This window comes from Neltuma alba, unplaced genomic scaffold (assembly GCF_004799145.2).
Source record: "Neltuma alba isolate B1F8T4 unplaced genomic scaffold, ASM479914v2 tig00005512_pilon, whole genome shotgun sequence".
NCBI lineage: Eukaryota > Viridiplantae > Streptophyta > Magnoliopsida > Fabales > Fabaceae > Neltuma > Neltuma alba.
The window spans coordinates 1-12,210 of record NW_021634140.1 but is presented as its reverse complement, the minus strand read 5'-3'; the positions used below and the strand labels follow the sequence as shown (position 1 = coordinate 12,210).

The 12,210-nt window shown below is 34.6% G+C and overlaps 2 protein-coding genes across 2 annotated transcripts; one reads left to right on the top strand and one right to left on the bottom strand.

Moving 5' to 3' along the window:
- The first annotated feature begins 333 nt into the window (after window positions 1-333).
- On the top strand, window positions 334-4,302 carry LOC114747935 (ATP-dependent 6-phosphofructokinase 6-like). Its single transcript, XM_028936283.1, has 13 exons — window positions 334-432; window positions 527-573; window positions 729-768; window positions 974-1,036; window positions 1,111-1,248; window positions 1,579-1,737; window positions 1,829-1,882; window positions 2,492-2,560; window positions 2,678-2,807; window positions 2,981-3,234; window positions 3,409-3,457; window positions 3,587-3,741; window positions 3,999-4,302. Exons 1-13 carry the CDS (start codon window positions 334-336, stop codon window positions 4,224-4,226), a joined length of 1,485 nt encoding a protein of 494 aa, XP_028792116.1. The 3' UTR covers window positions 4,227-4,302.
- Window positions 4,303-8,455: 4,153 nt separating this feature from the next.
- On the bottom strand, window positions 8,456-11,799 carry LOC114747933 (serine/threonine-protein kinase Aurora-2). Its single transcript, XM_028936281.1, has 9 exons — window positions 11,709-11,799; window positions 11,069-11,185; window positions 10,265-10,411; window positions 10,083-10,178; window positions 9,665-9,760; window positions 9,480-9,576; window positions 9,254-9,371; window positions 9,004-9,076; window positions 8,456-8,907 (listed from the first exon to the last, which is right to left on the bottom strand). The coding sequence occupies exons 1-9, from the start codon at window positions 11,754-11,756 to the stop codon at window positions 8,806-8,808; spliced, it is 894 nt and encodes a 297-aa protein (XP_028792114.1). The 5' UTR covers window positions 11,757-11,799; the 3' UTR covers window positions 8,456-8,805.
- Window positions 11,800-12,210: the final 411 nt, after the last annotated feature.

Below are 12,210 nucleotides of genomic sequence, written 5' to 3'. Positions count from 1 at the left end.
CCACCGCCCACGCTCGATGACGAATACATAAACATCGGATTCTTGAACCATTCTGCGACCAACACTCAATCCTAACGTCAATGTCACATTGCAAGGAACGGCACATTTTACGATGGATTCAAATATTTTCCAAATATTCAATTCTTCAATTCAACTGCAGGATACTCCTTAGCCATCTAATAACTATCAAAACTGAAGCATCTCACTCATTTCTCTTTCCTCGCTCCAAATACGGCATTGTATCAATTCGAGATCGAACTAGAATAAAACACAGGAACACTTTGGAAAGGAACCATCGGCCCTGGTTGATTTCTATCTTCTTGAGTTGGAAGAATGGGATCAAATGATTCGGGGATGAAGATTGTCCATGGCGAGGCTGGTTTTATACTCGAAGACGTTCCTCACTTCTCCGACTATATTCCTAATCTTCCTGTATCTCTTCTTATTATGTCCTCTCTTTACGCTTTGTTTAAAGAAATCAAATCAATGCTGCTTTAAATATAGTAGTGTTTGTTTGTGCTTGCAGACATACCCAAATCCGCTGCGATCTAATCCAGCTTACTCTGTCGTTAAGTAAGTGAAATGTTCCACTATTGTGATTTTCGGATGTGATATTCTAAACTACTTGCTGGTTCTAATTCAACATATATTGGGTCTGTTGATTAAAATATATATATATATATATATATATGTATTGGCTCATGATGCGGCTTCTTTTGTGTTATCAGGCAATATTTTGTTCACGTCGATGACACGATTCCTCAGAAGGTTCACTTTTGCATCTTAGTTGTATCATACTCTATTAATTGTGCAATCATGCTTAAGCAGCACAGTTTTCCGTCACCTGATCAGCTCATTTCTTAACCTTCTGTATTTTATAGAGCAGAAGAGAAATTTTCTTTTAGGTTCTTGTTTTCCAATAATATTATAACATGATGCCAATGATTACATCTTTTGTTGGCCTCTCAAATAGATTGTTGTTCACAAGGATAGTCCAAGAGGAGTACATTTTCGACGAGCCGGAGCCCGCCAAAGGGTAATTTGCCTTTCTGTATTTAGTTATTATTATTGTTGAGATTTGAATCAATGAATATGCTGCTGTTATTTCAGGTGTATTTTAACTCGGATGACGTGCGTGCATGTATTGTTACATGCGGTGGTCTCTGCCCTGGGCTCAATACCGTCATAAGGGAAATTGTGTGTGGTCTTTCGTACATGTACGGTGTCCACAAGGTCATTGGTATAGATGTGAGTGCTAAACTCTTTTACTTCACGTTCAATTCATTATCTTTTCCTTTCGAGTACGTTAGCAGCACTTTTCCTTGATCAATTCTTTTCAAAGTAAAATATGCGCATGAACAAAAATGACACATTCATAAGGTTATGACAGCTGATTGATATAACATAATCAAGCTAAATTGAGAAAATAGACAAATCCAACATTTGGATTTTCACCTGGGATTGGGTGGTTTGCTGTTTTTTTTTTTTTTCCTGTGTAAAATGGCTTGCTGTTATTTATTAATAAGACTTTAGTGATTCAGTTTCACCACCAACCTAAATCTGGCTATATACATACAGGGGGGTTATAAAGGTTTCTATTCCAAGAATACTGTTACTCTAACACCCAAGGTGGTCAATGATATTCACAAGCGTGGAGGTACAATTCTTGGAACATCAAGAGGAGGCCATGATAAGACTAAGATAGTTGACAGCATCCAGGATCGCGGAATTAATCAGGTTTGCTATGTGCTTAACACATTCAGAAAAAAGATCTCTGAGCAGGTTATTGTTATGGCATGAGTGCTTACTGTTTTAGTTACGGTTAAAGGTTTACATTATTGGAGGAGATGGAACTCAGAGAGGAGCAGCTGTGATTTATGAGGTACACTGAATCAAAAGATGTCATGTTAGAATTCTCCCCCTGGTCAATTAAGATGGACATTTATTTCACTCAAAGAAGAAATATTTTTAATATATATATTCTTACTAATATGCATCTGGATGTGTACATATCATCTGCATCATCATATTTGCCGCCTTTGTAGTCCTACTGGTTCAATCCAGATTAGAATCCAATGTAGTTTTTAGATGGTACTTTGACGCTAAAATGTGTGTGTGTAATTGCCTTTTGTTGTTTGTTCACGCGGTTAAGTCATTGGTTGATTGGTGAATAGTGCTTTAATAACTTAATTCTAAAGTCTAGTTATCCTTATACCTTTGTTATTTCTGATATTGTACTCCTTAGAAAGCAATTAAGGCAATAAATTCTTGTACATAAAACCGGTTGCCAAAAATGTTTACGAGGTACATAGTGCAATAAATGGCCCTCGATACTTGGGTTCAGCTTGGTGGAAATTCGAATTGAACATGTGGGTGAATATGACCTAAAAGCAATATGGAGTGGTGAAATAGTCTGATTGTCCCAATATCGTTCCTACCATCTTTCGTTATATGAGGCAAGCATTCTAAACAGACATTGGTTATCATACAGGAAGTCAGACGGCGAGGTCTCAAAGTGGTGATTGCTGGGATTCCTAAAACCATAGATAATGACATCCCGGTATGCTTAATCACATGGTTTTAATTTATTTATAATGAAATCTTTTTATCATCACTACTTTTGCCAGAGGAGTTTATTATTAATAAAATTAACTTCAATTTCCTTTCTTTGCTTTAGGTTATTGACAAGTCCTTTGGTTTTGATACTGCCGTTGAGGAGGCTCAACGTGCTATCAACGCAGCACATGTTGAGGCTAGTAGTACTGAGAATGGAATTGGAGTTGTAAAGCTAATGGGACGCTACAGTGGTACACTTCACATTTGGGTTTGATTCACCGATATCTCATAGGCTTCTAATTTAGATTTTGCAGACCCTAAGTCCCCTAATCCAAATATAAATGAATCACTGTTTATCGTTTACTCTCTTTGAATCCTTTTTGTTCATTGTTTTTTATGTTATCATGGGTACTTGTGCCTTCAGGTTTCATTGCAATGTATGCCACTCTTGCTAGTAGAGATGTGGACTGTTGCCTGATTCCAGAGTCACCATTCTACCTTGAAGGAAAGGGTGGACTTTATGAATTTATTGAAAAGAGACTAAAAGAAAATGGACATATGGTTATAGTCATAGCCGAGGGAGCAGGGCAAGATCTTCTTGACGCCATGGATGAGAAAGATGCCTCTGGAAACAAGCTACTTAAAGATGTCGGCCTCTGGATATCTCAGAAGATTAAGGTACTTCATATGATCAAGAATGCTCTTAATATATGATTGTTTTACTGAACTTCCATGTATTAGAGATATTGCATAATGCGAACACAGTTAATTATTCTTTCACGTTTTTTCTGTGTCCACCAGTGTTTTTTTTTTTTTTTAATTTTCAGCTGAACATTTAATTTTCTACAATAGGACCACTTTGCAAGGCAAAATAAGATGCCCATCACTCTTAAATATATAGGTCAGTTTCTCTAATTTTGTCCTCTTCCCTATTTCCCCCTAATTGACTTCTTTGTTTAGTTACCCAAATCTACATATGAGGAGGGATGAAAGTTAGAGGTTAGGAGTACTTAACTGAGTTATCTGTCAGATCCTACTTACATGATCCGGGCGATTCCAAGCAATGCATCAGACAATGTCTATTGCACACTTCTTGCTCAGAGTGCAGTTCATGGGGCAATGGCAGGGTATACTGGCTTCACAACCGGCCTGGTCAATGGAAGACATACATATATTCCATTTAATGTGAGTTATACCTTATGCTATTGTAACAATGTATAACATTTTTTCACTGCATGCGTCTGAGTGAAGCAATGGTCCTCCATTTTTCATACGAGTTCACCACTAATCCAGAAGGATGGTGATGAAAAACAGCCAATAGAGCATAATGCTTGCTTGCTTTCTTCTCTGCTCTTCCTAAAGTTTCTATAGAGAGTTGGTATATGAACAAGATTAGAATCGTTTCTGACAAAACGATATCATATCCAAAATTTGGCACCCAGAGAATCATTGAGAGGCAGAACAAGGTTGTAATTACTGATAGAATGTGGGCAAGACTCCTTTCTTCGACCAACCAGCCAAGCTTTATAAGTCCAAAAGATGTTAATGAAACTAAGGAGGAGGAGCTGCCCATCACTCTGTTGTTGGACAGGGACGAATGTGAGGATAAACAACCGTCAGAAAATAATGCCAAAAACCATATCACGACGGAGAAGAAAGGAAACAAGTAGACATCAGCTTCTTCATCTGCTACCATATGCGGGGGAACATAGCTTGAAGAGTAAGCGATTTACTTCTTTTCTTACATTGGCAATTTATTTTTTTATTTTTTAAATTATGGCCATGTTCCAGCTTGGTCATATCATCTGTATTTTTCATTAAGTGGACTAATGGTGTCTCTTCAAAGTTGAGGAATCAAAAACAGAATTAAATAAATTTAAGAGATGAAACTAAAAGCTGAAATAAAACTCTTGCTTCTTGTCATTCTTTTAAAAAAAATTTAGTGATTTTAAAAGCCACGAGATAAAAAATGAAAATAAATAAGTTCATGGGATGAAAATAAATTTTAATGTGAAGAAGTGAAGATGTACGCTTCTGTTGCTTTCTTTCTTTTTTTTCATTTTTTTTTGGGGGTAGGGAGAACGGAGTTAACTTTTAACACTGATACTAGATATTTAATAAACCTGTGACGGATTAAGGATTTATTTGGTATACTTAGCACAATTAAAATTGTCATTCTTAAGGAAAGCATTGTAAGTATTAGGAGCGCCATAAGCGTAGCAACGACCCTCCTGGGTGTTAAAAATCTTCAATTTTAAATCCAGTCAAGGCCACATGCGATCTCAGTGGAGTTGCTCCCAACTAATACAATCAAACTTTGTGTGCATAATTTTTAATTAAAAGCAACGTTTGATCTAACTCAATACTTCTACTTCTATTGCTTTAAACTATATACTACCTGAGTCCTAAATATAAGAATTAGCTGACTAATTTGAGTAGATTAAGGAAATAAGTTAAGTTAATTATTTGTAACAAATCGGTGTTGGTTTTTCTAAAATATTCTTGTTAATCAAGTATATTAGTTAAAACTATCATGATTAGAAGGATTATCTTGAAGAAAAATAGATAAATATGGGAGATAAAATGGATTGGGATCTTATATTTAGAATCAAAATAAAAGTCAAACAAAATTTTATATTAAAAACCAGAGGTAGTATTGTGGACTTAATTTATTTTGGATAATGGAGTTCAAGTGTTCAACCATCTATGAGCTTATTCCTCTGCACATCAAGTGGGCTACATGATAATCCCCTGATTGTTTCAATGGTTATTCGTGATTTTCCTTTTTCATACGGGAACACGTTATATCATTTTTATGCCATGACTGATAAATATTTTAAGTTTTGGGCCATTTATTGGGAAAATCAAAAAATTTCACATGGTAAGGTAGAATAGGACCCTGCTTAAGCACATGAGAAAAGAGTCCTATTGTAGCATCACGGCACCTTAATAAAATATATAGGGAGAACAACAAGCCGTCGAAGATGAAGAAACCAAAACTCAAAACAAGGATGTAGGTATTCAGCCCTATTGGACTTCGATCAAATTTATGGGGAAAACAAAAGCAAAATAAATGAGCTCAAAATTAAACGAAAGAACTAAAAATAGATAATAAGAAGGGAAAAAGACAAAAAAAATGACATGTTAACTTGGGAATGAAAATACCAAATTGTCATTCATTTATTTATTATTTTCAAAATACGAAAGCCCCCACTAGTTGGCCGGTCGCCGAAGCTCTGGTGGAGGCAGTCACCGGAGCTTTGATGACTGGCCGACAATTGGTCACCAGAGCTCCGACAGTCAGAAATAATTTTTTTGACAATTTTTACAACTTCAATATAACAGTTAACTACTTTTATAATGCTATTAACAACTTTAGTATAGCAGTTAACAACAGGTTTTTTGGGAAATTCAACAAGCTCCGGCGACCGGAAACAATTTTTTTGAAAATTTTTACAACTTTAGTATAACAGTTAATAACTTTTATAATGCTATTAATAGTTTCAGTATATCAGTTAACAACAGATTTTAAAGGAAATTCAACAATTGGTTGTCAAAGTTTCGGCAACCGGAAACAATTTTTTAAATTTTTTTTACAACTTCAGTATAACGGTTAATAACTTTTGTAATGCTATTAACAATTTCAGTATATCAATTAACAATAGGTTTTTCAGAAAATTCAACAATTGCTCCGACGACCCAAAACAATTTTTAAAATTTTTTTACAATTTCAATATAATGGTTAACAACAGGTTTTCTGAGAAATTCAACAAGTTCTAGTGGACGGAAACAATTTTTTTTAAATTTTTACAACTTCAGTATAACAATTAACAACTTTTGTAACGCTATTAACAATTTCAGTATATCAATTAACAACAGGTTTTTTGAAAAATTCAACAATTAGTCGCCGGGGCTTCAGTGGTTGGAAACAATTTTTTTTGAAAATTTTTATAATTTCAATATAATAGTTAACAACTTTTGTAAAGCAATTAATAACAGATTTTTTGATAAATTCAAAAATAGTATTTTTACAACTTTAATAATACCATTAACAAGTTCCAAGCAATTAATAACAGATTTTTTGATAAATTCAAAAAATAGTATTTTTACAACTTTAATAATATCAGTAACAAGTTCCATAACTCTATTAACAATTTATATATAGTGTTTAACAACATGTTTTCTTAAAAATTCAAAAAATAGCATTTTTGTAACTTTAACAACTACTTTTTTTAAAAAAAAAATTATAATTTCAGTATAGCGATTAATAACTTTTATAATGTTATTAACAATTTCAGTATATCAATTAACAATAAGTTTTTCAAAAAATTCAATTTACAACTTCAGTAATATCATTAACAAATTCCATAACTTTATTAACAACTTTGATATAACATTTAACAATAGGTTTTTTTAAAAAATCAAAAAAATAGCATTTTTATAACTTTAACAACTACTTATTTTTGAAAATTTTTACAACTTCAGTTTAACAGTTAATACCTTTTATAATTCTATTAACAACTTTGATATAGCAGTTAACAACAGGTTTTTCGAGAAATTCAACAAATAGCATTTTGACAACTTCAATAATACCGTTAACGAACTCAAAAACCTATTGTTAACCATTATACTGAAATTCTAAAAAAAATTAAAAAAATTGTTTCCCATCACCGGAGCAATTGTTGAATTTCTCGAAAAACTTGTTGTTAATTGATATACGGGAGTTGTTAATAGCGTTATAAAAGTTGTTAACTGTTATACTGAAGTTGTAAAGATTTTTAAAAAAATTGTTTCTGGTCGCCAGAGCTCCGACAACTAAATATTGAATTTCCTGAAAAACCTGTTGTTAATTGATATACTGAAGTTGTTAATAGCGTTATAAGAGTTGTTAACTGTTTGTAAAAATTTTCAAAAAAATTGTTTTCGACCGCGGGAGTTTGTTGAATTTTCCAAAAAACCTGTTGTTAACTGCTATACTAAAGTTGTTAACTGCTATAGCGTTACAAAACTGGTTAACTATTATACTGAAGTTGTAAAAATTTTCAAAAAAAATTCTTTTTGACCGCGAGAACTCCGGTGACCAATTGTTCGCCGACCACCGGAGTTCCGGCCACTGGCTGGCCAGTGAGGACTCTGGTATTTTAAAAACAATAAATAAAATGAAGGGCAATTTGGTCTTTTCATTTGCCAAGATAATGCCAGTTTGGTCTTATATGATCAAATTGGGATTATGCAAGTTCGGACATTCTGGTCATCCCCAAATTAACATGTCATTTTTTTGTCTTTTTCCCTGATAAGAAAACCACGAAAGTTCTAATTTCTCCCAACCCGCAGTCCGTACAACCCCTTAACTTGTACGTATATCGATGCGAAATATATTAGTTGAACTTGTCACAGAGATCGGCTAATTCGCCAGATCTCAAAGCTTTTTGCCTTATGATGCATTTGCTTGTGAGAAATGGATGTAAAGGGCAAAAAAAACAAAAAAAAGAGGTTAACCCGAGAAATTGATACGAATTCTTAGTCTTTGGCAAAAATTTGTATTGTTGCTTCATCTTTAGACTTACTTTAGTTACTAAAATCTAGTAATTAAATTAAAATTTAGAAAAATTAATTGTTTAATTTCTAAACTCATATGACTCACTTCCTCAAATTTCGGTCATTTCATTATTTAATCTCTACATTTTTTATAAATAAAAAAAATAATCTTTTAAGGGAGTTATAAAATATAATGACCAGTCTTTATTAGAAAATATATGCACATTTAATACTTAACAAAGCTTCTAATAAAAAGATACCTGTGCATAAAAAATAAAAATAAAAACTTAAGAGACCAATAAATTAAATGGTTACAACTTTTAGGTTTTGAAATAAATCAAATCAAAAGTATGAAAATTTAATGATTGATTTTTCCGTAAATTTTGTTTGCTTCCGCAAAATATACATACTTTTTATTTGGAGTACAAGTACTTGCTCCCCTTTTTGGTAGTACAAGAAACTTCGGGGCTGCATGAGCGCTCGAACATATTTTACTTTGAACTAGAGATCACAAGTCAATTCCCGATTTCTCCCCGCAGGGCTTACAACAATCAAATAATAACTAGTAACATATATCAATGGAGGGACAAGAATATACGTACGTAACACATGCTGGATATCAAATAGACCTCATCTCTACCGAGCGACTGGTACAGACAGTTTACATTACACTTTCCGGATCCAGAAAGCTGCCATCTTGGGAATGAAATACTAGCATTTGTATACACCAGAGGGCTCTGCGTTCTGAACAATCCACGGATGTTCCAGAAGCTTGTGTAATGGTAGACGTTGAGAGGAATCCTTCACCAGCATCTGTTGCCGACAAGTAGCAAAGGGAAAAATGCTCAGACAAAGTGATTGACAAAAATATGTTGAGAGGGAAAAGCGTGAGAGCACAAAAAAGGAGACCTGGCTGATGAGGTCCTTTGCAGCAGAGGACACAATTGGTTTGGGAGGAAACTTGAGATCCACTTGGATTATTCTGCAAAATATGATCAGAATGTCCAGATGCTTAACAATGAAAGACATCATAATATCAATTTGATTCCTTCCACATTCATCATATAATTTAATTAGTCATCATGTGAAAACAAAGACCTAGTAGGATTATCTAGGTCCCACGGATAATGCAAATGCTAGTTTAGATTCTCATGCTTACCTTCTGTATGTCTCAGAATGTTCTTTAGCCTCAAAAGGAGGGACTCCATATAGAAACTCATAACACAGGACGCCAAGGCTCCATATATCAACGCTTGCATCATGTTCTACACTCTCCACTGTTGAAGCATCAAAATAAGAAAATTAGGAGTTACATCGGAAAAAATGATGCTTGTAATGATAAAAATGGATGAAAAATATAAATCAACAAACGCATTGATACATACCCATTTCAGGAGGAAGATAATCTAGTGTGCCACACATGGTCCGCCTGCGGTTAAATGTGTGCACCGACCACCCAAAGTCTGCAATTTTCAGTTCACCCTGACAAATAACGTGATCAGCACAAGATAAACAAAACAAAACAAAACAAAAGAAAGAAAGAAAGAAACAACAGTCTAGATAAACACACCTGGGCGCCAATAAGAAGGTTCTCAGGTTTAATGTCTCTATGTATTACATGCTTTCCATGGCAATATATGAGGGCTCGGGCCAATGAAGCAACATACTGCTCAAATCACAAACAAAAACCATAACTAAACAACGTTTAAAAGACAAAAAGAATCAACAGCAAAACAGTTAATGATGTCTTCTGACAATAGCATTCTCCTCATCATTTATCACACATGATGGCGCGAGTATGCATTCTGTACTCTATAGCACTGAAGTTGGACGAGTTATCAAACTAGTTCCAGTTTTGTACACTTGATTCAATTCAAATTAAGAAAAATAAAACTTAAGTTAGTAGACCGCATAAATTCGTCAACAAAAACTCCACAGGGGAGGAACGATATAGAAAGGATAAGCGCAGTTGCATGACATGTACTCACAGTAGCTGCACGTCTTTCACTGAAATATTTGCATTTCTGTAATTCCTTGTAAAGTTCACCTTTTGGGGCGTACTCTAAAATCAAATAAACGCGTTTCTGCAGGAAAGTAGTATGATAGACAATATGTTAATACGCAGCGTTATCTCCCCTTCTCAGCAAAACACAGAAGGAAGAAGAGGAACCTGATCATAAAAGTATCCATAAAGGCGTAAAATGTTGGGATGTCGCAGATGACTTTGGATTTCAACTTCTCGCCTAAGTTGATGCTCAACTTGGGACTGTTGCAATTGGCTCTTGAAGAGGACTTTCAGAGCAACAATGTGATTACTCTGTTTCCGATGCACATATTTCATCAAATTAATTAATTACACAGACAAAACAAAGAAATAGAAAAGGTGAATTTTCACAACTATTGCATAAAAAATGTAATGGGAAAAAAAGTGACTATATTAGATTGATATGAAGGGTTTTGCATGGTAAAATGAAATGTGTGTTTTACAAAGACATATACCCCACATAAACATTGCCCAGGCGACTGGGCTTAGCTCAAGTGAACCGAACCCTGAGGGATGGCAAAAAGCGAAAAAATCGATGACTTGTGTATAAAGGTAATGTGAAAAAAATTATAGGCCAAACTGATACACAGACACCCCTGTGAAACGAATAAACTAATTCAATGTAGCAGAGATCTGATTTAACCATTACCAGACATAATAACCCAATATTTCTTTCGAAAAAAAGGCAACTATAACCTCAAGTGAAGTGAACCCTGAGGGATGGCAAAAAGCGAAAAAATCAATGACTTGTATATACAGGTAATGCGAAAAAATTTATAGGCCAAACTGATACACAAACACCTCTGTGAAACGAATAAGCTAATTCAATGTAGCAGAGATCTGATTTAACCATTACCAGACATAATAACCCGATATTTCTTCCAAAAAAAGGCAACAGTTAGAATGCCAATCAAAGTAAGAAAAACTTACTCTCTTTTCTCTGGCCAAATAGACATGACCAAATTTTCCCCTTCCAAGAGGCTTTCCAATATCAAAGTCGTTGAGGGTCCACCTTCTATTCTCCACAGCAGAAGCCTCAGAAGAAGCCTGAAATTGAAGTAAGAAAAAAGAAGAGTTAAGACGAACACGCATCTCATATGCGAGTGCAAGATCTTGTCGCAAATGGCTACTATACAAATTCGGAATTCAGGAGGAGCCCAAGGCTTCGATTGGACCACCCTGATTTGAAATTCCTATTCCTAACTAGTTTAAAATTTAAATTCAGGGGAAAGGACACTCTTAAGAAGAATGAAAAAAACAGAAGAGAAGCAAGATTTGACGTCTTCGACAAATATAATTCCACGATTCACGAATTCTTTACGCTCTTTGTTAATAACCGGAGGTTCCAGAATCGCATTGACAATTTCAGATATCTTTTGTCTTTCTCTATTTCCAAGTCGGACATTACAATCAATGCATCCCATAGAAGAATTAAAAACACCTGTAACAATATCTACGACCTTGAATCGGAAACCCTAGGTTCTGGATTCGTCAATGCGATGGAGAAATCGACTATTATAAGATGGGAGATAGAGAGAAAAATGTCATATCATATTATCTTACGGACTACCTTGTCATAAGATGGGGGCTGAGGCTGAGTCTCTGCTGCAATCGCCATGAGTTCGCGACGGACCGAGAATTACGATTCGGAGAAGAGAGATGAAACGAATAGGAGCTTGCAAGGACCGGCCGGAAAGGGAGAATTATTCAATGAGCTTTACAACGGTCGAGTGCTGATTATCCGCCACGTGGTCCAATACCGCTCAAAACATTTTTCAAATGTTCCCTTACGTTACCCCAAAAAAAAAAACAAATAAAAGAAGAAAGACTGAAAGAGGAGCGTCTTACGAGATCTGAGTTTTTAAACTCGGAAGTCATTGATTAGAAGCCAAACACTTCTTGATATGCAAAATAAGTATGGAAAAAAAAAATCTTAATTTACGTAAAATTATTTTTTAAAAGTATTTTTTGTCCAAACAAAATAGCCTTTAAGTTTCAAGTATTAACACTAATCTCAAAATGGATTATGCACCTTTTGGCTTTGAGCAAGGGTTTTTCCCCAAAACAAAAAA

What these genes read in the sequence shown, in the direction of transcription:
- LOC114747935 (XM_028936283.1), top strand. Translation starts at nt 334, where the DNA reads ATGGGATCAAATGATTCGGGGATGAAGATTGTCCATGGCGAGGCTGGT. An exon ending in ACAAGGTCATTGGTATAGAT is followed by an intron (nt 1,249 to 1,578) that starts GTGAGTGCTAAA and finishes ATATACATACAG; the next exon opens with GGGGGTTATAAAGGTTTCTA. An exon ending in CCATAGATAATGACATCCCG is followed by an intron (nt 2,561 to 2,677) that starts GTATGCTTAATC and finishes TCTTTGCTTTAG; the next exon opens with GTTATTGACAAGTCCTTTGG.
- LOC114747933 (XM_028936281.1), bottom strand. Translation starts at nt 11,756, where the DNA reads ATGGCGATTGCAGCAGAGACTCAGCCTCAGCCCCCATCTTATGACAAG. An exon ending in ACCTTCTTATTGGCGCCCAG is followed by an intron (nt 9,577 to 9,664) that starts GTGTGTTTATCT and finishes GTTATTTGTCAG; the next exon opens with GGTGAACTGAAAATTGCAGA. An exon ending in CAAAGGACCTCATCAGCCAG is followed by an intron (nt 8,908 to 9,003) that starts GTCTCCTTTTTT and finishes TGTCGGCAACAG; the next exon opens with ATGCTGGTGAAGGATTCCTC.